Genomic DNA, 27,487 nt, shown 5'->3' with positions numbered 1-27,487 from the left:
GCTTGGCAATTTACCATGTAGACATAAAATTTCAACAACACCAGAGAGGCTAGACACAACCTGAGTGTGTCAAACCAGATAGTACAGATAAATGAGTCAGCAAAAGCTAGTCTGCTGTAATCGGAAAAGCTGTCATTTTCTGATGTTGTTTGGGGAAAGGATGGTGAGAGAGCAGTGTAGACCTATTTGGTGTTCTGTTGCATTAGCTTAAATGAGATAACATGGATGATGATTTTATGTATTTATTGGTATTTATTAGCTGCCTTTATGAAGAGATTCACCCAAAGTGATGCACTTTAGGTATGGCTGACATAAAAAATTAAAATTTGTTTAACTGTACAAAAACAGTAAGATGCCCAAATAGCATACATGCCATCAATACCTGATAATTTTCTTATCTTTAGTTGCAGCAGATGAATCCAGAGACTTGTGGATTGTGCCCATCTACCAGCAGGTGGAGATAAAAAGCATTGAAATGTGCTCTTTCCCGTAGGATGGCATGCTCCTTGGTCAATCAGCATTTCTCTTCACAAAGCAAAAGGAAAAATACCATACAAAATATACACTCCTCCACACCTTAAAATTTAGTTGGAAAATCGAACCCTATCACAGAACTCTAAATCACTAACAAACAAAGTATCACAAACTGAAATCACTTGAAAGCAAGAGCTGAACCGATGTTAAAGATGACAGGGTGGGATTCTGGATTCATCTGGTAGGACTAAAGGAAAGAAAATTACTGTATAAGACATAATTTTTCCTTCCTTTGCATCATCAGCAGATGAATCCAGAGACTTGTGAGATGTAGCAAAGCAGTTCTTACACAGGGTGAGCATTAGACACTGCTGCGTACAGCCTCAAAAGAAGCTTTGTGCACACCACAACATCCAAATGATAATCCCTATAAAAAGTATACAAGGAAGCCCAAGGTGCTGTTCTACATATTTCATCAAGAGAAAAAACTTGTAACACAGGAGGGGAGATCCAAGATGGCTGCCATCTGTTGTGATGTGTAAGCAGCTTGGGCTTATTCTTCTGTATTTTTGCCTTATTACTATTCAATGACTTTTTACTTGGAGATGGCCCCAAAGTGCAGAGGAAAGGTTAAGAGCTACCCATATGAGCATCAAAGCCTCCTGGGTGCTAAGCAGTCTTTTAATAACTGCTTCTCCTGGAAAGGCCCTAGGTAAATTAGATAGATTGTAAGCCCGCCAGAGCAGACAGGGAAAAATGCTTGAGTACCTGAATAAATTCATGTAAACAGAGCTCCCTTGGGTGAATGGTATAGAAAACTGAATAAATAAATGCATCTCCAGGCAATGAACCGCTAGCAAATGAGGCTTTGGTTCAACATCTGCATCTGGAATGCTCATTGAGCCCCAACGCAGAGAGTCCTCCCCCCCCCCCGCCTCTAGTTCTCAGCTGAGGGAATACGCATAATTGGGAGGGTTTGGCATTTTTTTCCATAGAAATTGAGGATTCTTAGTTGTCTAAAAAATTCTGTATGTTCAAAATGTATCAATCCAGAAAAGTTCAAGGCAGGATATACTTAATACTGAGATAAATTTGTTGGAGAAAAGCAAAAGATAAAGAACAGACTTGAATAAAGAACCATATCCTACAATTTGTCAAGCTTCTGTTACTGGGATATATGGTATACCTTTAGCAAGAATAAATGGGCAAACTGGATAGGCCTACTGGTCTCTTTCTGCTGTTAACTGCTATGCCACTGTTTTAACAAGTCTTATGGCTTCATGCATTACAACCATTTCATTAAATTGGTAAACATACAGCAGTTTTTGAAATAGTTTCCACTGTCATAAGTGTCCATAGTACTGTTTAGCTGTTTGAGATCTTTCACCTTTCTGTAAATGCCATACATTCAGCAGCATGAATGATGTAAGCTAGCTCAGCCTTTTCCTAGTAATACACTTCCTCAGAGTACTTGAACAGCTGTATCGGCAAAGTTGTTTTTGATTAGAATTACACTATCAGTATCAAGGTTTCTAAACACAGTCTAATGACCTTTCTGGTATGACAGTGAAGAATGTCACTGCATCTAATTTACAGATTTCTTTTCTAACATCTTGTGCATAAGACATTTCTTGGGTAACTACTTTTCACAGGTGTATTTGCAAAAGGGAAAAGATAAAGGTTTAAAATGGCACATGGCATTGGTTTTGACATATCAGAGTGTGCCTTAAAGGCAGGAACATCCTGAAACGTTGATGGGTGATATGAGACTCCATGTGATGCTGCACTGACGTCTTTTGGATTAAACATTTCAACAGCTGACACACCATCCCTCACCCCATGACTTAGAAGAGCATATAACGTGCAAAGGTTTGAAACTCATACCACCAGAAACAGACTGACTTGAGTATCAGACTTGTAAAAGGTTTTCTGTCCCTCTAGTCATGTCCCTTATTGAAAGGAGAGATTAACCAGAAATCAAGATAATCGGTTTTCTTGAGACTTAGCTATCTTGGGTTTTTGCTGGGGTTTGGTGAGACTTGGAGAGGGAAGGCGGCGACAAATTTAGTTTTGTAATTTCAAAACTATGGAGTCCTTTTACTAAAGTGCGTTAATTAGTGCATGCTAATTTATGCATTAACTAACTGTAAGTGCAGAACTATAGTAATAGTTACCACAGTGGTTTAAAACGTCGTGTGTGCTAATTTGTGTTAAGTGCATAGCATGGAAATGGTTGGGGAATGAGTATGGATTATGTATTGCAAATTAACAAATCATAATTTACCATGAGTTGTGACCATAACAGTAGGCAGTGTTAATTGATCTGTTATGAGTCATACACAATAAATGTTTTGGGGTTTTTTGCTCTGCATTAACTATATAGGAAAAAATGCTAGGCACAGAGGCTTTGCAGTTAACCACTGATTAATTTTCGCAACAGTTTTACCATGCTGAAGTAAATAGGCCCCTAAATGAGTTCTTTTTACTGGAAAAAGTATCCACGGTAAAAATAAGTGTTTGTAACTAACCTTGATCTTGGATTTGGAAAAGACAAGTAATTTTAAGTTTGTAGATGCTATGTAGATGGTTTTATGTTATTATTTTTATTGTAAGCCACTTAGGGCTCCTTTTTCAAAGGTGCGCTAGCGTTTTTAACGCACGCACCGGATTAGCGCGTGCTATAGTGCGCGCTAGCTGAAAATCTACCGATTAGTCAAAAGGAAGCGGTAGCGGCTAGTGCGCACAGCAATTTAGTATGCGCTATTCTAAGGCTCTAGCGCGGCTTTGTAAAAGGAGGCCTTAGTGTTAAGTGTGGCATAAATGTGTAAAATAAATAAATCCACATTTGTTCAGGTGCCTTTTCTCTTGGATAATTTTCAAAGGGAAAACCATTTACCGTATTTTTTGCTCCATAAGAAGCACTTTGTCCACCCCCAAAAAGGGGGTGTAAATAAGGGTGCGTCTTAAGGAGCGAATGTTAAAAAACAAACAAAACCCATACCTTTTTTTGCCATCCTGGTGTTCTAGCGCGCTTTCCGCGCTCCTTCCGCGGTTCCCCTGTTCTCTTCTGGCAGCAGCACAACACAGCTTTTTGCGTGCTTGCTTGGTCCCGCACTGCACTCTGAATGGCTGCCTGCCAGTTCTGACATTGCTGAAGAGAGCAGGAGAACCGAGGCAGGAGCGCAGAAAGTGCGCTGGACTGCCGGGATGGCAAAAAAAGGGGGGGGGGGTGTGCCTGTCTGCCTTTTGGCTGGCTGGCTGGCGGAGTTGACTGGGGGCTGGCTGGGGGGTGGGTTGGCTACCTTGGGGCTGGCTGGCTGGTTTGGCACCAGCTAGGGGATAGGAGCTGGCTGACTGGCTTGGGGTTGGCTGGGGGCTGGCTGGCTGGCTTGGCACTGGCTGGGAGCTGGCTGGCTGCCACTACACATGCCTACCATTAGACATGTCCACCACTAGACGTACCCTGTACCAGCCTACTACTAGACCACCAGAGGGGGGACAGGGTACAGGGCACATTTGGTTCAGAATTTTTTTTCTTGGTTTTTCCTCCTCTACAGGAGGGTGCGTTTTATGGTCAGGTGCGTCTTATGTAGTGAAAAATACGGTATTCCTTTCAGAACTACTGTAGGTGAAAAGTCTATGTAAAAGTACCAGGCATTGGAAGCCATGCCAGCTTTTACTGGAAACTTAATCAGTCATGCCTATGCATATAAAAGGTCATTTTTGGGTACAAATAAATAAATAAATATTTTAGATGTATTTTTTTATACTGTAATGGTGAAGCCTGCTGAGCTGTAGGAGTTTCAAAATATTGGTGATTAAACATGAAAGGGAAAGGGATCTGGAAATTAGAACGACAAGTGAGGTGATTAAGTTTGCAGATGACACTAAACTGTTCAAAGTTGTTAAAACGCATGCGGATTGTGAAACATTGCAGGCGAACCTTAGGAAATTGGAAGACTGGGCATCCAAGTGGCAGATGAAATTTAATGTGGACAAATGCAAAGTGATGCATATTGGGAAGAATAACCCAAATCACAGTTATCGGATGCTAGGGTCCACCTTGGGGGTTAGTGCCCAAGAAAGGGATCTTGGTGTCATTGTAGACAATATGATGAAATCTTCTGCCCAATCTGCAGTGGCGGCCAAAAAATCAAACAAGATGCTAGGAATTATTAAAAAAGGGATGGTTAATAAGACTAAAGATATTATAATGCCTCTGTATCGCTCGATGGTGAGATCTCACCTGGAGTATTGCGTTCAATTCTGGTTTCCTTATCTCAAGAAAGATATAGTGGCATTAGAAAAGGTTCTAATAGTGACCTGGATGATAAAAGGGATGGAACTCCTCTCGTATGAGGAAAGACTAAAATGGTTAGGGCTCTTTAGCTTAGAAAAGAGAAGGTTGAGGGGAGATTTGATTGAAATCTAGAAAATCCTGAGTGGAGTAGAACGGATACAAGTGGATGGATTTTTCACCCTGTCAAAAATTACAAAGACTAGGGGACACTCAATGAAACTGCAGGGAAATATTTTTTCACTCGGAGAATAGTTAAACTCTGGAACGTGTTGCCAGAGGTTGTGGTAAAAGCAGATAGTGTAGCTGGTTTTAAGAAAGGTTTGGACAAATTCCTGGAAGAAAAGTCCATAGTCTTTTATTGAAAAAGACATGAGGGAAGCCACTGCTTGCCCTGGATCGGTAGCATGGAATGTTGCTACTCTTTGGGATTCTGGAATCTTGATACTCTTAGGGGTTTTGGAATGTTGCTACTGTTTGGGGTCCCGGAATCCTGATACTCTTTTGTTAATCCAGAATCTTCCTATTCTTTAGGATTCTGAATGGAATGTTGCTTCTCCTTGGGTTTTGGCCAGGTACTAGTGACCTGGATTGGCCACCGTGAGAACAGACTACTGGGCTTGATGGACCATTGGTCTAATCCATTAAGGCTATTCTTGTGTTCTTATGCCAGGGCAAGTAGCTAGTTATATATAGGGAAAATACTTACGATTACCTGATTACTATTCAATGTACTGTAAATCGCTTTGGGTAAATCTCTTTGTAAAAGGCAGTTAATACTGTAAATCTCAAGAAATAAATTTATAGAATACATCAGTGCTTCATATTCGGCATTCATTTGTTAATTTGACCAGGACACGCAGGGGGCATCAGTGCACTGTAATTCTTATGTTAAGCATCTAACATGGACTGCGCCTTTCATTTGATATGGAGGGTGTTACATGTTAACTTGGCAGATAATGCTTACAAAATTTTCTCTGCATTAACTGCACAGCAAAATGGGAATACAGTATCTCCAACATTTAAATGCAGAGGGTTTGCAGATACCACACACTAATTTTGACTACTTCATGATAACTGCAAGCCTTAACTTAGTAAACAAGGTCCTAGCCATGATTAGAGTTCTGGTGATAGCGCAGGCCCCCTTGTAGGTTATGATAAACTGGTGGCCTCCTGACTGCACATTGGATTTGGCAAGCATGCTGTGTTTGCTGAAGTCTTTGAAGAGTACCTTTCAGTAGGGCTTCTATTTATAGACCGAGGGCTGCAGATTCCTGAAAACATGACCATCAGCAGAATGCACCAAGTTAACTTCAGATAATTTGTCCGGACCAAACAGTGGAAATTTGTGAAGCTGCTGTTTATATGCCAAAACACTTTTCTACTCCTCTCCTCATTTTTTTTTTTGGTTTGGTTAGTTATTTTTCTGATCAATTATACTGGTGAATTCTAGCTTTAGGTTAAATTTAGCTTTCCTTGATATACCAAAGGGTAGTGAAGGCACACTCCAAAAGATGAAAAATAGAGCTCTTCTTTCAAATCTTACCAGAAATATTAGTATCTATAATAATAAAACCCTAAGTGCGCATGCGCACTCCTACTTGCGTGTTCCGTTTTCCGTGATCAGTAGGTCCCTGGCAGGTAGGAGTGTGCATGCGCGCTTAGGGTTCTGTTTCCGTGTAATCACACTCGCGGACCTCAAGGTGATGTTGTTCGGTCTGGCCTGTTCCATGTTCCATTAGTGCCTTGCCGTAGTGTATTTTTAAGTTCAAAAACGCGGCGGCGGCTCCTCTCACGATCCCCACCTGTGTCAGAAGTCCGACGCAGGCGGGGATCGTGAGAGGAGCTGCCGCAGCAACTTTAAACTTATAAATAATTCTGCCAATGGACTAAGGGAGTTGGCCAGATAGCAGGAAGGGGGGGGGGGAGGATGTGTTTAAGGCAGCTGTGGCTCTCATTGAACTGGTGCGTGCGCACATTCGGAACGCGTACATTCGCTTTCAAATGAGTGTCGTGTGGCGGTTTACCTTACACAAGTCACTGCCGATTTACTACTTTGCCGATTTACTACTTTATACTATTTACTCTTTGTCGGTTTACAGACAGCCAAACAGCAGCCAAGGAGACAGACGGAAAAAAAAGACTCACAGACATACAGTGGCCAAGGAGAAACATAGCAAAACAAAGACAGACATACATACAGCGGCCAAGGAGAGAGATCGAAATAAAGAAATGCAGACAAGGAGACAGATAGTAAAAAAACAAAAACAGACATACAGTGCCCAAAAAGACATACAGTAAAAAAGACAGACAGACAGAAGCCAAGGAGGCAAACACCAAATAAAGACAGACACAGACAGCGGCCAAGGAGAGAGACCAAAATAAAGAAATACAGACAGCGGCCAAGGAGACAGACAGACAGCAGCTAAAAACGCACAGAAAAAAAAAACCAGACAAACATACAGCGGCCAATGAGAGAGACAGAAAGAAAGACAGACAGCGGGAGGAAGGGAGACAGAAATAAAGGAAGAAAGACACAGGGGCAGGGAGAGAGACAGAAAGACAGACAGACATATATTCTAGCACCCGTTAATGTAACGGGCTTAAAGACTAGTTAAGTATATAAATGAGATATTTTGGTATATGTTTCCTTTTTAGATATAAAGCATATATGTTCATTACAATGTTTGATATTTGGGTTTTCATTTTTTCAGAACAGTTTCTTTGAAGGTAGAAAGCTCCAACTATTCAAATCTGGATTTGCTGAAGAGGACTGTATGAACTAATGGTTTCTTGTTTTTCCTTAGGAGCTGTAAAACTTTCCAGTTTGACATGTGGTAACCAGCATGTCTGGGCATGTGACACTAATGGTATTGTATACTTCCGGGTGGGGACTCAGCCTCTTAACCCAAGTATGATGTTACCAGCATGGATAACAATTGAGCCACCTATCCAGGTAAAACATTCATGTTTTAATGATGTTTTTCTAATGAGGGGTGCACCGATAATGGTAGCACTGTGGAATGTGCTCTGTCCATGTATTGTCAAAATCTATATTGTAGGCTATTCCAGACTGGACTCTAGCATACTTATTTCAAATTCAACACCAGTCAAACAATCCTCATAAGAAATAACATAAATTCTTAACGATCCTCAGAGGGTTTAGAATGTCCCATAGGTTCTAATGATAATAATCACCGGACCTAATCGTCATAGGATCAGTAATTTATGTATTGTTTATATTACATATTTTTTATATTTTTATCTTAAATTATTCATCACTCAAGTTTTACTTAGCTTTATAGTTACTTCACTCGAATTGGGAGCGCCTCTACCCAATTCGAGTGAAGTAACTATAAAGCTAAGTAAAACTTGATTGATGAATAATTTAAGATAAAAATATAAAAAATATGTAATATAAACAATATATATAAACAATACATAAATTACTGATCCTATGACGATTAGGTTCGGTGATTATTATCATTAGAACCTATAGGACATTCTAAACCCTCTGAGGATCGTTAAGAATTTATGTTATTTCTTATGAGGATTGTTTGACTGGTGTTGAACTGTCCATGTATTGAGCATTAGTTCTGCTCTATGTTGATTCTATGAGGTTGCCAAACCAGAACTATTTATCATTGACTCAGAAGCTTTCTGAACTTGCTTCCTTTTCTTCACTGCGGTTGGAGTGCAAGGTGAACTCTGGCAGTTCATGCCTCATACCTGTTTTAAAGAAAAATATCCAGAGTCTTCCTCTTTTGTTTTTAGGGCATGGTTATTGTTCTTAGTAGTGTATTGCTTATACTCCCTGCAGCCCCCTCATTTCTGTTACTACCTTCTATAATCAGAGAGCCTTCCTATTCTGCAGATGTCAAAGATTCCAAGGGTGCTATGGTTAATTTCTGGGTTGTATTAGTTGACTTGCCAAAACTCTGTATGTAGCATGGATAGCATTTGGGCTAGAAAAAATTATCTGCTCATTCTATCATAAGGATGGAAAAATCCTTATGACTGCTGCTGAGTGAGAAGAGAAGATAGGAGGACTTAGAGTGAAGGAGAGCAAGAGGGCAACCTAGTGGTAGGTTCAGGTGTGTATACGTGCTAGGGGAGGAATGTATTTACCTTACTCTCATTGCCAGTCCCCTTTGAAAGCAAATTATTGGGAAAGTTGAGAGTACATGGTGAATGCACTGTGTCCTTGGTGAGAAAGTCCTGGAAGAGTTTTAAAATCCATTGTAATTTTGGTTGTAAACCACTTTGATAGTGTTACTCCAAAGTAGTATATTAAGTTTGAATTAAACTTGAAACACTGAGAAGGAAGCATTTTCTCTCAGGCTGGTTGTTTAACATACTAGATCTGCCCCCTACAAAAGTTAGAAGGTCCTTGCAGATCTATAGAAGATCCACTTCTCTCCTGATTACAGAAGGAAATAGTTTTTATTAAGTGAGAATTTGTTCTTACCTATTTCCCTATACACTAGTACCACACCTTTGCCTTAACCTTTCTTCAATGATGGGGGAAGGAGAGTCACTGTATGGGCAGACTTTGTTCTAAACCAGTCCTTCTAGTTAGCCAGTGCTTTGCTACAGAGGAATGTGACATTGTACTTTCTGATTCAGTACCATATTACATCATTCTTTATATTGGTACTCATATACTTACCCTTCTCTCCCAGAAAGAGAAACCCAAAGCTGTAGACAGCATCAAAATAGATATACAAATAAATCCAAATAAAATAATTAAAATCCTTATCTGGACCTTTCCCACCACCAGAGTGAACAAGACCGCATTAGTAGCTAAATATAAAACAACAAAAACACACCCACCAACAAATACAATGAAATTCCCAACAGCAAATCTCCACTCATCTCCTGCACTATTTGACACTCCAAAGGGGCTCATCAAGGGGCAAAGCCCCATCACGCTTTGCCTGTGCTGCCTGATATAGTAATGATGTCAGCTTATAACATTATCTGCAGAAGGAGGAGGAGTTGAAAACCTGGAATGGATTCCTTCTGCATGGCTCGTGAGCATGGGGATAATGCTTTACTGTCCAGAATGACCTATCTAATAGAAAAGATATTAGCAAGGTAAGAACCTAACCTCTTTATTACATTACATTACATTGGTGTCTTCTATCACGCCAATACCTTTCAGTTCTAGGCGGTTTACAACAACAGTTGGCCTGGGCATTTCCAGAGAGAATACATGGTTAATAGATGTTGTATGCGTCAGGATCTGTGGAGGGTCGATCAGGTTTATTTAGATCATTTGACAAATTTCTTGAATAGAAAAGTTTTAAGTTCTTTCCTGAATGTTTTGCAGATTGGAGAGGTGGTGGTCTAGTTTCGCTGCTCTGGTGGCTAATAGTCCATCGTATATTTTTTTGCTTTGTATACCTTTGATTGGGGGGTGGGTAAAGTGTGCATGATTTCTCCTTGGTCTTAATGTATTTTTCCTGATTAGGTGGTTGCTCAGATAGCTTGGTCAGTTTCCATATAGGGCTTTGAATAGGGTGCAGTAGAATTTGTATTGTATGCGTGCTTGTACTGGGAGCTAGTGTGAATCTCGAAAAGTGGTGGTAATGTGGTCATATTTTTTCAGCGAGTAAATCAGTCTAAGAGCTGTATTTTGGACTGTTTGTAATTGTTTTAGCATGTGGGTTGGGCATGACAGGTATAGGATGTTACAGTAGTCCTAGGATTAGCGCTTGTACCAAGAGTTTGAATTGTTCGTTGTGGAAGTCCATTAGTACCTTAGCCAAGCAAGTAAGGGGCAGATTCCATAATGCCAATGTACCCAAGTAAATTTCTCTAAAATTGTTGTCTGTATTTTCTCTACATAGGACCCCTAGCCTTTGGTAAAAAGGTATGGCTTTGATAAATGTGTTCTCAATCTATTGATGTTAAATTAAATCTGAGTCCTTCTTTTCTTTCTGGTTCTTTCTGAACACTGTATTTTATAGGGCCTTTTATACAATACAGTACCGTGTCTTATAAACTGCAATTTTCTTCTAGGAATCTATGTGGTTTACAATAAGATTTGGATCAAGTTGCTAAGTTACATTGTTAGCAAGATCATTAGTTTAGGAGGAGAGTGGAGGGTTTTATGTCTAAAATGAGAATGTAATGAAATAATTAGTTGTTCTAAATTTAGAGTTGCCACAGCTATTAAAAGAAATGTGTATTTCCAGCCAGTAGGTGTCAACTTAATCGGCATTCATTCAAGTCCCAATGATCGGATGCTGTGGGCCATTGATAGCAGATGGAATGTGTATGTGCGAGTTGCAGTAACAGAAGAGATGCCTGTTGGCACTGACTGGGAACATGTACCAGGTAAAAAATTATGTATAAAATAGGACTGCAGGAAGATTACAAGAAAGTTCCTGCTGAACCAGAATGTACTTAGGTAAGGCTATACTCAAATAGGTCATTGGTCTTTGACTAAGGGCTGCAGTGTGAGCGGACTGCTGGGTACAATGGACCACTGGTCTGACCCAAAAGCAGCAATTCTTATGTTCTTAATCGTGATTAATTTGTAATATTTTAAAAGAAAATACAACACATAATTCCTGAAATCAAGCATAAACCAGGATCTTACTGCTTCTGGTGTAAGAGCCAACTTTTTAAAATAACTGAGGGGGGTGGGGGTTAACCTAATATAAATTGAATTATGTCTCACTGGATACACTGAAGGAGACTGCCAAGTCCTGAGGGGGCTCAAGCACCCACCCTTCTTTTTCACCCCATTTTTATTTTGTTACATTTTTATTATGCTTCAGTTTCTAATTCAAACTTTCTTCTGGCACTGGTGAAATTTTATTTCTGCATAAGAAAGGTTCCAGGTAAAATTCTACTTTTTTTCACATGTTAACTATTTTGATGCATATGTGAAGGTCAAGTGTAATAAATAAATATTTATTAGAAAAAGATCTAGACCATCTAGATCTATGCTGTAGATTCTAGAGCATACTGTGATAGCTGTTTACCCATTATTATTCAAAATATTAACTTGTTTGTAACAGAGTACATTTGTACTCTCTTACGTTTTCTTTGTTTCTCTATCTTTTTATCTTTAACTTTTCTTTCCAATCCAATGGAATGTTAGAAAGAAATTATACATAAGGGTTCTGAATGTCGACCTATCCGTCTATCTGGGAGCAGTATAACTGTCCAAAAATTTGATGGCGCAAAACAACAAAAAATTACAGAAGATCAGATGTATCAGTTTGTAGTTTAATAAGCATCCAAATAACAAAAACAATCTACAAAGAGTGTATACAGTCACAAGTGATCCACAGGATAAAAATCATATATATAAAATAAAAATGACCCAACACGGGCCATGTTTTGACAAAATAGAAATGCCTTCCTCAGGGGTCTTATCGGATCCTTGGCTGTCTTAAATATAAAAACATAAAAGTCACAAAATAGCCAAACAAGCAGCACAGCTCACAAGGCTCCAGTGTAAGATTTTTTTGTGACTCAAGGATCCTATAAGACTGACCTTGCTCAAGAACAAAAACTTTTGCTTAGAGCTCTACAACTCACAAGCCACTGGTGGGTAAAAAATCTGCACAGCTTACAGTGTAGCAAGAGAGAATGAAGGAAATGGTACATTGGGAATACAGGGGGAGAAGGACTGGAGGAGGAAAAAGGTCAACTATTGGGCATTAATGCTTAAATGTATTTAGAGGTGAACTGCCATGGGAGGGAGGGTTAAGGGGAAAAAGTAGAGACACTAATCTAGTAAGGCTATTTGATGTTGACCTTCTTTACTTCCATCTCTCCATTCCCAGGTATAAAAGAAACAGACTGAGAGTGAGGAGAGTTCATTTTGATAAAATATCCTTACTGGGCTATCTAGAGCAGGGGTGCCCACATTTTTTGGGCTTGCAAACTACTTTTAAAATGACCAAGTCAAAATGATCTACCAACAATAAAATTGTAAAAAAAACCACAAAGCACACTGTACGCAGAGAAAATGTTAATTATCATTTACAGTGGTACCTTGGTTTACGAATGCACCGGTTTGCAAGTGTTTTGCAAGACGAGCAAAACATTCGCAAAATCGGCACCTCAGAAACCGAGCGTGCCTCGATTTATGAGCGCCCCCCCCCGGCGATCCGGCACCCCCTGCTCGCGTCGCACCCCCCCCCCCCCCGCCGCGATCCGGCATTCCCCAGGTACCCACCCACCCGATCACATTCCTTACCCCCATTTGGCACCGGCACCAACGCACAGGACATGCCGGTGCCGGAAGATCAGCCTTCTTCTTTGCGCTGGGCCTTGAGCATCTGCGCATGCTCAAGGCCTTCGGGTTCCCGTTCTCTCCAGCGATTGGCTGGCCAAGAACGTCTTCTCCGACGTCAGAATTGACGGGGAGCGGAATGCTGATCAGCGCGACACTTCTACAGAAAGGGTGGTGGGGGACGTTATGGAGAGGAAGGCTTATTGGCTCGGTAGATCGGAACGGCAACACGAGTTATCACGGAGTCCGGGATGGGCTCCGTGATCGACTCACGTTGCCTTCCCGATCTACCGGTCAATTGCAATCGACGTATTGGGCACCCCTGATCTAGAGGGTAGAATCTTTCAAGTTTGTACATCTATTTCAGGATTGTTATACCCTCTTGGTTCAGACAAATGTTCTTTTTTGAATGATTGTTGTATCTGCTTAATAAAGATTATTATACAAAACAAAAAAGTGAGAAACATTTATCAATAAAAGTAGCCCCAGAAATCACATACCTCACTTTAGGTAGCTGCAGTTTTTAGGCTGTAGAACATGAAAACCATTAAAGTTGTGAAAAATGGCATAGTCCTAATTTGCTGACACCATAGCACACACAACTTTTAAAAAGGGAGTGGAGGAGTAGCCTTGTGGTTAGGGCTGTAACCTCAGCACCCTGAAATTACAGGTTCAAGTCTCGCGCTGCTCGTTGTGACCTTGGTCAAACAACTTAACACTCTATTGCCCCAGGTACATTAGTTACATTGTGAGCCCACGGGGACAGAGAGGGAGAAATACTTGAGTACCCGAAGTAAATCGCTTAGGCTATAAGCGGTGCATAAATACTAAAAATAAAAAATGAACTTTTATAGCCTTTGTTTGTTATTTCTAATCCCACTTATGGTACAATTTTGCAGGTAATCAAGGCCACAAGCGTGCTCGACTTTAAGAATAAATGGGACATCCACGTGGGATCCCTACGTGGGTCGAGCAGCACTCAGACTTAATGGGGTGGGTCAGTAGAGTGGGCAGACTTGATGGGCTGTAGCCCTTTTCTGCCGTCACCTTTCTATGTTTCTAAGTGGGTCACATTTTTCCTATATTATGGTTTAAATGTTTTTTTATATCACTTTCAAATTTGACTTGATAATTAAGGTAAATTCTATTGTGATCTCCACTTTTGTGCTGCGTATATTGATATGTTTATGGAGGTTATTAGCTGTCTTTCTCACAGTAAATGCAAAGGAGCCTTAGATGTGATGGTAAAAACAGGACTGGGTAGGCTGTTCAGTACTGAATCACCTAGAATGTTCATGTATTTTTAACTGTCATCTTCTATATTTCTATGAAAATAAGCCCATAAGACACAATTGTGTTCATGTTTTCCATGAAGGACTACAAGCATGCCAATTGGCCCTAAGTATCAGGACAGTGTGGGCACGGTGCCCGAATGGAGATATAGCTCGGCGCTATGGAATCACAGATAAAAACCCTGCAGGAGACTACTGGAAGAAAATTCCAGGAAGCATGATTTGTTTGACAGGTACATTAGTAATGTATAGTAAATTATGCTACAATGTCAATGGTGTTTGCTGTGGATAATGTAAACCAGCGTTTGGCAGAGTGTTAAGGAACACATAAATGCCTTTAGAGATGTTAGTGTGCCATGTCCTATAGGGGTGGCGGAGAGGAGGGTTCCTTTGAACAATTCCAACCTTGGTAGAGAAGGATCCCATGATTCAAATTGTGCTCATTCCATGGGTGGAGATATCCTTTGCCAGAATTCTACTCTTATTAAATGTCCCCTTGACAAAATCTAGTCACCTACAGGGAAATCTCACCTGTCTGATATCCTAGCATATTGCAAGCATTTTCAAAACTGTGCTAACCATCTATATCATGAGATTAACCTAGTCAGCCTGTGACTTTGTGATTCTTGTGCCAGAATTATCAGGAGGAAGGTATATGTGTGGTAGAGGTTACTTCTTTCTTCTGTCAGAGCAGCTTCCTCCTAGATTTGGAGTGGGCAACCTGCAGGCCGAATGCTTACCTTCACTGCATGACCCTAAGTCCTTGTATTTTTGGAAAGAGTAAACAAGCGATTCATATTGACCCATTCCATTCTACTCAGTATTTTATAGATCTCTAGCATATGATTGCTTTATATAAACAGCATTAAATGTACACAGCACATATTTACCATATTAATAGAGTTGTGAAAAAAAATTAGAATATGTGGCAGTAAAACCTGACTAGAATAAGCAGTGTTACAGATTCCTGCCCCAAAGGGCTTGTTACAGTGCAACTGGTAGAACCAGTGGCTTTCTGAACCCAGTGCTTTCTCTTTGCAGTGACATCTATGGATGAACTCTGGGCCATTGGTTGCTCTGGACATTTTCTTCAGCGTCTCACCAAAAGCTTCAACCATTTACAGGGCTCTCAGAAAAAGAGTGACGGTTCCCTCTCCACTCACACCAGTGAATTTGAAGATGAATGGGAAGTCATCTGAAGGAACTGAAAAGATTTAAGCAGGCAGAGCTGAGTAAGGAACTGTTGGTTGGTGCAGTCTAGTGAGGGACAAAGTTGCTCATGTTGGACTGCATGTTACTTTAAAATTAGTGCCTCGATTGGTTGTCTCTTCTAACCATTAACTATTCCAATACACTAACATAGACATGGCATAGCAGAATTGCTAAGATATATGATGGTATTTTTCAAAGCGCATTTATAGGTTATTATCTTGGTTAGTACCTGTGCTTATTATGCACCGTCAAGAAAATAGTGTGTATGTAATTGCCATGCATGCTGCTATCAAAGTAAACATAATATTTTTTTCTCAGCTAATATATTTTGTCTGTTTACATATTTCTGCAAGGAAGAAAAACATGGTAAATTTTAAAGTTGTCTGTCAGTTCATTTTAATTCACTTAATTCCTTAAGTCTTCACTCTCAGTCCATGACAGAGATTTGCATGCCTGCTAACTCCACTGCATGCAAATTTATCTCATTCATATTTATTAGAGGTATCCTGAAACCTGACTTATTGGCAGTTCTCGAGGACTGCAGATGAAGACCAAGGACTTAAATGTTCTTCAAAGTAGCAACGGTTTTCACCACAAGTTAAATGTTTTTGGGTGTTTTGCTCTTGAGCAGTTTAATACTATAGGGATTGTCAAAATGAACAGAATTAACTATGTGAGCAGTCACAAATTTTCCCTACCTTTTACTCAGCACATTGTGCACCAGTAATAATAATAATAATAATAATAACAGTTTATATACCGCAATACCGTTAAGTTCTATGCGGTTTGCAGAAGATTAGTGGAGTACAAGTTGAGTTGACGTACAAGTATTCTATATAATATGCAGGCGGAAACTTAGGAGTCCTTTTATCAAGCCACGCTAGCGGGGTTAGTGCGTCGGACATTTCATCACGCGCTAACCCCCGTGGCCGGCTAAACAACTATCGCCTGCTCAATGCAGGCGTTAGCGGCTAGTGCGTCAGGCGGTTTAACGCGCGTTAAACCCCTACCACAGCTTGATAAAAGGACCCCTTAATGTTTATGTTGCTATTTCATTTATTGGTAACCTAAAACGGTTAGGCAAAATATACCTCGTTTTTATTGATTAAAGGAATGTGAATCTCATGTCTAATGATTTTATGTAGAATAAGGTTATGGCATTTCTTTTTTGGTATATGAGTTTAACTTTTAAGCACAGAATGAGGGGGAGGAGGAAAACCCAGAGAGAAAAAGCCCTAGCAATACAGTCTGTATTAACTTTCAAAAACTTCTGCAGATTTCTGTCATGAGTGGATCTAGTTTTAAGCAGAGATTGTCTCTTACATGCTAATGTACAGCACTGCGTACATCTAGCAGTGCTATAGACATGATAAGTAGTAATAGAAATATAACTTAAATGCACCTTACATTGTGAAATAGGCATATATATGGTCCATCTCAGTTATGTTTATAAAATCTGTGTACCACAAAGGGATAGATCCCAGTGGAAGATTTGTTTTAAAGCCCATCAACTGGAGATTAGATCAAAAGCAGAGTCTTGTAGGAAAAGCAAGTTTAGGATGATTGTACATGTATTCCTGGTGTTCTGAGAGTCCCTTAACAAACATCTTCTGTATAAGACCTGCCAACTGAACCCATTAAATCTTGGCACGGCACTCTGCCAAGACCACATAGCGCTCCAACAATGCTACTTATTCCTGATGCCTTCTGCCTTTTTTGTTGGTAGTAATCATTGACACTTGCTTGTTGTGATTTGAATATTGTATATAGTTTCATTTTAATGTTAAAAGCCCATCTTTATTTAGTTTAATTTTTGTTACTGAAAGATGATACATTTATACCCCAAGTCATTTTTGCTGTATTTGTACTACTGTATTTATTTTGAATTCCATTTTGGTCCTTGTTGTGCTTTGAGACAAGTGCAATAAATTAACCTTTTTCATTTAAACAATTGTAGTCCAGTGTTGCATTTGGTTTATGAAAGTGAGAGGCCACTAGCACTAAGAGGGGGGGAGGGGATTCATGAAGGTACAATAAAAGGAAAGTTTAGGTACTTACGTTGATAATCTTTTTTCTAGTAAATAGGTACATCACTCTGGAAGACTTGGAATCCCTGGTTGCAAGATCTTGTGTAGAGAACCTCATGAGCATTTTTTCTGCTGCGCCTCCCATCCCTCTGGGCTCTCCTGTAATTTCTCAGTTCATATCAAAGCAGATGGTCAGCCCTAGAGGTGAAAACAGAACAGGGAGTGGCACAGGGATTCTCCCAAAGAAACTGATCTAAATATCTAGATATTTAACCCTATAATATGGTGGAACAGCCTACCAATCTGAGCACAACCTGCACTAACAGTCTTGGAGTTCTGAAAAATAACTCTATGGTCTCTTCACTATAGTAGTATTTCCCACTATCCTTGACTGTACTGGACAGAGGAAAAAAACAAGGTATCTGGAATTACAGACATGTCTGAGACAGCAAGCATGCTAATTAATATCTGACTGGGTGGGCTTCCAGAATGATGTGCCTGTTTACTAAAAAGATTATCAAGGTAAGTACCTAATCTTTCCTTCTAGTGCAATAGGCATGTCATTCTGGAACACTTGGGATGTATTAGAGCAGTCCTCTAGGATTTCAGAGTGGGACAGATGAGCCTGCTGAGAATGCTGAAGATTAGAACGCAGTGTCAAATTTGGTTGCTACATCCACTATATAAAACTTTGTGAAAGTATGTAGGGAAAACAATGTAGCAGCTTTATAAATTTATTCAGGGAAAATTGCTCTGGACTCTGCCCAGGAGGATGCTACACTCCTAGTGGAATGGACCTAGTAGTGATTGCTTTCTGCTGCAAATATAAGCTGAGGAAATGGCTATATGAATCAATCTAGAACTGGTCACTTTTGAGGCCAGCCAGCCCCAGCAGCTTGGTACCCACTAGCACATAGAAATTAAAGAGCTGAAACTCATTTGTGACTTCCAGATAGCAGAGCACCACTCTGTGAACATCCAGCAATTTCAGAGTTTTGTAACTCTTCTTTGGGCATGAAGGCTAGCAACAGTACTTCCTAGTTGATGTAGAAACTGGAGACTACTTTTAGTGAGATAGAGGGGACTGTTCTCAGATAAATCCCTGTCTTCTCTACAAGATAAGGCCTGCAAACCCAGTGTGCTTATGTGTCCGCCACTAGAAATGCTGTCTTGACTGTTAGATCCATCAAAGATGCCGGCTCCAAGGACTCATACATAAATTTATTAATTAGTTACAACATATAACAACTTCAGGCAATAAACATAGTTTAAAGAAGAATACATCAAACAAAAAGAAAATCTTTATTAGGTCCACATTATAAGGGCTGATTGTCCTGTAAGAGTCACATTACTAAAAGGAAAAAAACCAAAAATATACCATAATCCTCCAAAGTCAGGCAAAAATAATTATTCTATTTTCACTCGTTCTCAACCTCTGCATTAGTTACAGGCAATGTGTCTAATTTAGGTTTGTCTTGAAGAAAAATTTCCAAATGAGCTGGATCAACAAAAATATACCTACTGTTCTAATAAGTCACTAAACACTTACATGGGAACTTAAGAAAAAATAAAGCTCCCACAGCCAAGACACGAGTCTTGAGTTGCAGGAACTGCTTCCTCCTGTACTGCGTCTGGAGACGTCTGAAAAGATATTTATCTGTTGCCCACAAAACAGAGCATTTTTATTAACAAAATATAATTTGAGAATAGCTTGTTTTTCTATTTCAGTCCTGAAGGTGACCAACAATGTTGCTCTTTTGGCTATAAAATGTCAGGTGACACTAATTGATCTTTTCCCCCCTCTTCTGAAATCATTTTGGAACCACTAGGTATATAGTAAAGATTATCAGGAGAAAAAGTTTCTGAGTATAACAAAGTATATCCTTCAAATACATTTTTAGTACAGTCAAACCTCGGTTTGCGAGTAACGCGGTTTGTGAGTGTTTTGCAAGTCAGCAAAACATTCATGCAAATCTTGTCTCACAAACCAAGATTTGCAAGCACCCCCCCCCCCCCCCGAGAAATGGCATCACCCCCCCCCCGCGAACCAGCACCCCCACCCGCCCGAACAGCATTCATCCTTACCCTATCTGGCACCGGCACGCAGCCCAAAGGATGTGCCGGTGCCAGTGCCGGTGAAAGAAGTTCCTTCCTCTTGTCTGGGCCTTGAGCATCTGCGCATGCTCAAGGCCTTCTGGTTCTCACTCTCTCCGAGATTCCCGGGTGGGAACATATCAAGCGAGTTTCCCTTACTTCCTATGGGGAAACTCGCTTTGAGTAATTTGGAATTATGTTCATAAACCAAGGTTCCACTGTAATTCCAAAGCAGATAGTGAGATATAGGAAAACTCAGGAATCTAAGGTTCCTGGATCTCATAGCATTTTCCATCTGTAGGTGTAATAAAGTATTATCCTTCACATTAGATGCAGCACAAAACTGCATTACAGAAACAGATGCTTCCACATTATCCATTTTTTTCCCATTACAGCCAGTTGAGTTTCTTGCTCAGCCACCTTACTTGTTATTTCAGACAAAAATTGCCAAAGCTTTACTACTGTGCCCTGTAATGAATTTTCAATTCTATTAACTACAGTCCAGACATCATGAAGCGTAACAATTTTGTTGCTCATCTTGGGCTTAATAATAGGTCCTGTAGGCATTGAGACAGGAGATACAAAAATAGATTGTTTTCCCATTAAGGGTTTTTTGGGGTCCAGCTCAATCAATTGTAGAGAAGTTGAGTCTGAACCTGATATGGAAACGGAGTCATCCTTCTCTAATAAAGTTAAGACAGGTTGAGGTGGAGGTGTGGTTTCGCTGGATGAGAGAGAGGCAGATTGGGATTGCAAGTCAATCTTACCTTCAAAAGATGTTCCAAAAACTGGGAAAAGGTAGCAATCCATCGGTCCTGTTATAGTAGAAGAGGAAACAGTCTTAGCCTTCTGTTTGCCAATAATTTTCTCCCTCCCGCTCCTCTTGGCTCCGAAGGGGCTCAAAAGGGGCATGTCCTGCCCCTTTGGCCACACCCCTTCAGACACGCGGCCTCGGGCACACGTCCACGGGCCGCATTCTGCGGCTCACAGCTGTTAAATCCCAGGAGAGAGGACCTCCCCTCCCAATCAGCAAATTCCGGGTGGTGGCTGCAGGGGTGCCTGACTGGAGAATGGAAGCTCCGGCAGGGTTCAGTCAGCCCTCTGTTATCCGCGGCTCACAGCTGCTAAATCCCAAGAGAGAGGATCTCCCCTCCCGTTTGGCAAATGTCGGGTGGTGGCTGCAGGGCTGCCTAACTGGAGAATGGAATCTCCGGCAGGATTCAGTCAGCCTAATTTGAATATTTGAAATGAAGTAACACCCTTGAACTTCCTCTGAAAGCAATACCTTACTGTTTAACTAACACAGTGGTATATGCTACCTGATAATTAATTCATCACTCAAATAACATGTCTTTCCATTTAATGCTGCTAGCAGCTCCAAATATATTATACTCAAAGTACAGGGGTTCAGAACAGATACTCATACAATGTTGGAAATAACACTAGCATATTTTGATTGGTTTCTCTGGGTCTTTGCTTTCATGCTGTTAAATGATAGGACCCAGTAGAGCCATCATACTGAGCTAATGCCATGTATCATCTCTGACTCAGAAGGTAGGTCACAGTCTGTTATTAACAACTGAAACATATATGATAGAAGTCACAAACAAAACATTTCTCTATTTTTCATAGTTTTTCTACGTACTTTTTGTGCTTATGTTCTCTATTAGTACTTCCATCCCGTTATCCCAGTCTCATTATTTTTCAATTTTTCTTGTGTTTTTATTTTGGGCCCTTAGGATTGTCGAGACTATATTGGTTTATAATCTATTCAATCTTGCATCAGCATTTTTTCCTCCAATTTCCAAGGCTTCTAGTGGGTTTAAGCAATGCCTAGGTATGATCACCGTGATTTTTCTTGTCCGCTATGTTTAAATTTACAGAAAAGATCACTAAAAGCCAGAAAATTTGAGTTCAAAAAACTTTTTGGGTCATCAGTTTCTACGTTGAAAATGGCAGGAATCTCTGATGTTGATCCTCAGCATCTGACAACTCCAGTACCGATGGCATCAACATCATCTATGTCATCAGTGCTGCCTGGATGGGGGGAACTTCATAAAAAGGCTAAGAAGCATAAACCCACTTTCCCCTCCAAGAACACTTCAGCATCATCTCAGGCATCTTCACTATCAACATGCTCTAAGCACCAAGGCACAGATGATACATCACCTTTGAAGCATGCCTCGATACTGGGGTCACCAATTAATGTGCCTATGATTCCAGTGCACATACCGGTTATGGCACCATCTCTGCAGGAACAGTCTTCTATGCTGTTACAGAAAGAGCTAGCTGTGTTGCTACAATCGCAAATGATGCAAAATTCTGCTCAAACAGTGCCAATCTCAACTCCGTCTGAGCATTGCCTGGATACTCAAGGCATCAATCTCTAAGCATGCAGCCTCAAGCATCACCATCTATGATTGATGTAAATGACTAATGCACATTAAAGATGCATGTCATTGCGCCCAGATGTCGAGCATCTATACTGAGGCATGCATATTCGAGAGAGCATAGTTCATCTCATTCTCAGCTCTCCTGACATTCATTGAGAAACTAGTTGAAGTTCACTTCTATGTCACCCTTTATCTCCTCGATGCTCCTCTCGACAGTCTCCACTAATAGAACCTGCCTCCAGAATGCATAAAGTAGAGGTGTCAAACTCAATCATATAAGGGGCTGAAATCTAAAACACAGGCTAAGTTGCGGACCAAATTTTGTATTAAGATACTTAGTAGAAGTATAGATTCTTCCTCACCACGAGACACCATTCCAGTGATTCACCTGGTTATTTTCACCTCATAGATGATACCATACTTAATCCCAACTTTATTCAAATAGTCATTCTAGGCATAGGCAGCATAACTTGTTTTTGTTTGGGGGCCCTGAAAGCTCTGCCCCAGACCCCGACCCATAATAGTACTAATTGTAATACCATTTTTTCCATTCATTTTTCATATATACACACAATATAATATTAACAACACATAAAAGTTTAACCACAAAATTAAATTACACAAAGCACACAGTATGCTTCTCAACATTCATTCCTACCAGAACACAGATAACCACTATGCAAATACGGGACCACAAACTAAAAATACTAATATATACAAACGAAACCCTAAGATGCAAAACTCTGCATGCAGTACAACCCCAGAGAAATAGAAACAAATGCATTTCTACCATCTCCAAAACAAGATTTCTAATAGCTCTCTCATTCGACCCCACTTCTGCCAGTAATCCTCTTCTTCCTACCCTCCTAATGTACTTCCCTTTTATGTACTTTTTCTTCAAAAATTGTATTTCCTCCCCTCTTTCCTATTGTTTCCCGTGGTTTTAAAGCAATTACCCTTGTAGGTCTGATTAATATATTATGTATAAGTGATTTCTTTAAAATCATATTTTTATCTTTTGTACAACACTTTGTAATTTGGAAAAGCGTTCAATCAAATAATATGAATAAACTTGAAACAGTGCAAAATATAGACAGCAGATATAAATTCTCAACACTGACAATTCAATCACTAAATTGAAAATAAAATCATTTCCCCTACCTTTGTTTTCTGGTGATTTTGTTTTTCAAACCATCTTTTCCCAGTCTCTGGCTGCACTTCCTTTTGTCTGTGCTCTTAACTATGTATCCGGGGCTGCCTTATCCATTTACTGTTTTTCTCTCCTTCACTTTCCGCCACATCCTTCTTTCAGCAAAATAGCGCAGGGTAAATATGTGAAACAAAGGAGATAAGAAATAGTATACAAAAAAATAACACTTATGCAGCGTATCTTCTACTACTTTAGACCATGATATACAAGGCAATCAATAATTGACAATGCTTCCTTATGCTCAGAGATGTGCAGACTCACTATTAGGGGGTTTGCTTGCCCCCTTGTCTGAGAATTGTTCTTGAATCATTGCATGGAGTTAGCTTGTCAATAAGTAGCTGTGCAAGGTGCATACTTCATGAATCAAAAATTTATATAATTCAAAAATAATCCAACTTGTCACAGCTATTTTAAACTGACCACTAGGTAAGAGATGATGATGATATCACTTATAACATAGTAACATAGTAGATGACGGCAGATAAAGACCCGAATGGTCCATCCAGCCCAACCTGATTCAATTTAAATTTTTTAATTTTTTCTTCTTAGCTTTACCCAGAACTGTGCTTGGGTTCCAACTGCCGAAATCTCTGTTAAGACTTACTCCAGCCCATCTACACCCTCCCAGCCATTGAAGCCCTCCCCAGCCCATCCTCCACCAAACGGCCATATACAGACACAGACTGTGCAAGTCTGCCCAGTACTGGCCTTAGTTCAATATTTAATCTTATTTTCTGATTCTAAATCTTCTGTGTTCATCCCACGCTTCTTTGAACTCAGTCACAGTTTTACTCTCCACCACCTCTCTCGGGAGCGCATTCCAGGCATCCACCACCCTCTCCGTAAAGTAGAATTTCCTAACATTGCCTTTGAATCTACCACCCCTCAACCTCAAATTATGTCCTCTGGTTTTACCATTTTCCTTTCTCTGAAAAAGATTTTGTTCTACGTTAATACCTTTCAAGTATTTGAACGTCTGAATCATATCTCCCCTGTCTCTCCTTTCCTCTAGGGTATACATATTCAGGGCTTCCAGTCTTTCCTCATACGTCTTCTGGCGCAAGCCTCCTATCATTTTTGTCGCCCTCCTCTGGACCGCCTCAAGTCTTCTTACGTCCTTCGCCAGATACGGTCTCCAAAATTGAACACAATACTCCAAGTGGGGCCTTACCAATGACCTGTACAGGGGCATCAACACCTTCTTCCTTCTACTGACTACGCCTCTCTTTATACAGCCCAGCATCCTTCTGGCAGCAGCCACTGCCTTGTCACACTGTTTTTTCACCTTTAGATCTTCGGACACTATCACCCCAAAGTCCCTCTCCCCGTCCGTGCATATCAGCTTCTCTCCTCCCAGCATATACAGTTCCTTCCTATTATTAATCCCCAAATGCATTACTCTGCATTTCTTTGCATTGAATTTTAGTTGCCAGGCATTAGACCATTCCTCTAACTTATCTTAGATGGTAGAGCAGGGGTGCCCACACTTTATGGGCTTGCGAGCTACTTTTATAATGACTAAGTCAAAATGATCTACCAACAATAAAAATTAAAAAAAAAAAAACACAAAGCACACTGAAAGGCAGAGAAAATGTTAATTATTCATATTCCGGGTTTTTTCAAAGAGGTCACGGCAGATGACTCTATGCAATGTCACCTCAGTAACAAAATACAAAAATAGACAAATACACCCCCTCCCTTTTTACTAAACCACAATAGTAGGTTTTAGCACAGGGAGTTATGCTGAATGCCTCGTGCTGCTCTCAATGCTCATAGGCTCCCTGCACTAAAAAACGCTATTGCGGTTTAGTAAAAGGGAGCCATAGTGCAAAATATAGACAGCAGATATAAATTCTCAAAACCGACACATTTTGATCACTAAATTGAAAATAAAATCATTTTTCCTACCTTTGCTGTTTGGTGATTTCATGAGTCTCTGGTTGCACTTTCTTCTTCTGACTATGCATCCAATCTTTCTTCCTTTTTTTCAGCCTCCTGTATGTTTCCTCTCCTCCAGACCTCATTTTCTCCCCCAACTTTTTCTTTCTGTCTCCCTGTTCCCCTTTCTTTCTGTCTCCCTGTCTGCCCCCTTTCTTTCTTTCTCCGTGCCCTCCCCCAAGCCACTCGGTTTGCTGCCACCGCCATCGGGGAACAGCCCCCAAGCCACCGCCGTCCCAAGCTTTCCCTGCAGAAGCGTCGCGCTGACCAGCATTCCGCTCCCTGACATCAATTCTGACGTAGGAGAGGAAGTTCCGGGCCAACAAGGCATTTCTCCTCATTCCATCCAGCCTGAGCCCCATCTCTCCTTGATCCAGCATTTCCCTTCTGTGTCTGTCAGAATTACCATTCCACCTATTTTCCAGCATCACCCTTCTTTGTGTCCATCTCATCTATATCCCTATCTCACCACTTTTTCAGAATCTTCATTTGTCTCTGTCCTTGTCTTTACCCCATGTTCACCATTTACCCTTTCAGTGTCTTTATCTCCCCCCCCCCACACACACTTTTTCAGCATTACTTCTATGTCTCTATTTCACCTCCTCTTCATGTCCCCTCTGTATCTCTATCCTTATTCAATAGGTCCTGCTTACTCTTTCTCTTCTTTGTGTCACTATCTCCATTTTCAGCTTTCCCCCCTTTTCCTTTGTTAATGCACTCTGTAGCCAGAATCTTTCCACCCTCCCTCCACTCCGGCCCAGCCCAGTATGAAATATTTCCTTTTGTTTCCCTCCCCTCTCTCTTTCTCTCTCTCTTCTGCTCCCTCACCCACGAGTCCTGCATCTGGCCCTCTCCCTTCTACCTGCACCTGGCAAAACCCCCCTGGCTCCGCGGCTCTTTTAAGCAACTCGTCAGCAGCGGTGATCAAGACAAGCTGCCAACATCGAGGCCTTCCCTCTACGAGTCCCGCCTTTGTGGAAAAAGGAAGTTCAAACAAACGGGACTCGCAGAGGGTAGGCCCCGACGTCAGAAGCTTGTGTCGATCGCTGCTGCTGAGTTGCCGAAGAGAGCCGCGGAGCAGGGTGTGTGGCCGGAAGCAGGTAGAAGGGAGAGGGAGATAGGAAGGCTGTAGAAGCTCCGGAGCTACCGGTCGATCGCGATCGACGTGTTGGGCACCCCTGTGGTAGAGAGTCCCAACACAGCCCCCGTTTCGTTGTCTGCTTCGGGAGACCCGATTCAAGGGCTTCTAAAGTACTGCGCTGATGAGGATGAGTCACCAGCAAAAAATCATTGTGGTCAGAGTTTTCAAATATCAGCACTTCTTTTGTCAAAAATCAGGTAGGAGGGATGCCTCTTCAAAATCACGGCCCTTTCTCCTCCCGGTGCCAGGTCTCTCAAAGCAGACAACGAAACAGGGCCGCGTTGGAACCATCTACCATCTAAGACAAGAATATTATATATGTAATAGTGATTATATTTCTGTGTCTGTGAAAGCTTTTTAGTGATTTTGGTTACTCTGGCATGTTAGTTGGACCGAGCTTTGTTTTATCCCAGACCTGCCATCTGTGAACTTATACGCTACATGTTTGGTTTCATTTTTAGTGACCCCTGATGCAGGCGTTCCTCAGACGCCGAAACACAGTGCTGTGTCTGGTCCACAGCTTTGCTTGTGTCCTTTTATGAAATAAACAAGTTGGTTTTACATCAGTGATCTTCAGTGGAGTGTTCATTGTCTGTTCCTACTTCCTTTTGTACTGTTTAAAAAGTATACCAGGAATACTCTCCTGGCATCTTTTTCTGCTATGTCACCTACAGTGTCACATCAAATCTCTTTGGGACTGGTTATTGAAATGTGTAAATATGTGAATACTAGCTTGGAGCCAAGGAGAGCAAAGCACAAAATTAATCCAACCCTGTGGAAGATGAGGAGTCACAATTTGAGAGATGAGTTTGATCTGCCAATGAAAGGAAGGAAGAAAGCTGCAGAGGAAAATGAAAAATGGGAAGCAGTGAAGGGGAAGGGTGGACTAAACCTACATGGAAGGGGAACTGGTTTAGGAGAACTGCACTGGAAATTGTGGAGGACGGGGATGGGAGCGCGGGGCAGAAGGTTGGATCAAATAGGAGACGAGGCCACAAGGATGTCGAAATGGAGCAAGCAGATAACTATTAAAACTCGTGCCCCTACAACTAAGTCAAAATTTGCCTGTTTAGGAAGGGATAATTTTTTTTAAAAAAGAGGGGATAAGGAGGGGCGAGAAGGAAGAAAAAATTAGGGAAAATGTGAGAGAAT

The 27,487-nt window shown here is 40.8% G+C and overlaps 1 protein-coding gene across 2 annotated transcripts in view; it reads left to right on the top strand.

The window, feature by feature from the left end:
- TECPR2 (tectonin beta-propeller repeat containing 2) overlaps nt 1–17,490 on the top strand; it is a 132,865-nt gene extending 115,375 nt beyond the window's left edge. For both annotated transcript variants that reach the window (XM_033953159.1, XM_033953160.1), the window contains 4 exons: nt 7,579–7,727; nt 10,972–11,113; nt 14,404–14,553; nt 15,362–17,490. In XM_033953159.1, the coding sequence (XP_033809050.1) occupies nt 7,579–7,727; nt 10,972–11,113; nt 14,404–14,553; nt 15,362–15,519 (599 nt within the window). In that variant the 3' untranslated portion in view covers nt 15,520–17,490. The remainder of the gene's footprint in view (nt 1–7,578; nt 7,728–10,971; nt 11,114–14,403; nt 14,554–15,361) is intronic.
- The last annotated feature ends 9,997 nt before the right edge of the window (nt 17,491–27,487 follow it).

This window comes from Geotrypetes seraphini, chromosome 7, assembly GCF_902459505.1.
Source record: "Geotrypetes seraphini chromosome 7, aGeoSer1.1, whole genome shotgun sequence".
Classification (NCBI taxonomy): Eukaryota; Metazoa; Chordata; class Amphibia; order Gymnophiona; family Dermophiidae; genus Geotrypetes; species Geotrypetes seraphini.
The sequence above is the reverse complement of the archived record's forward strand: the minus strand, read 5'-3'. Positions and strand labels throughout refer to the sequence as shown.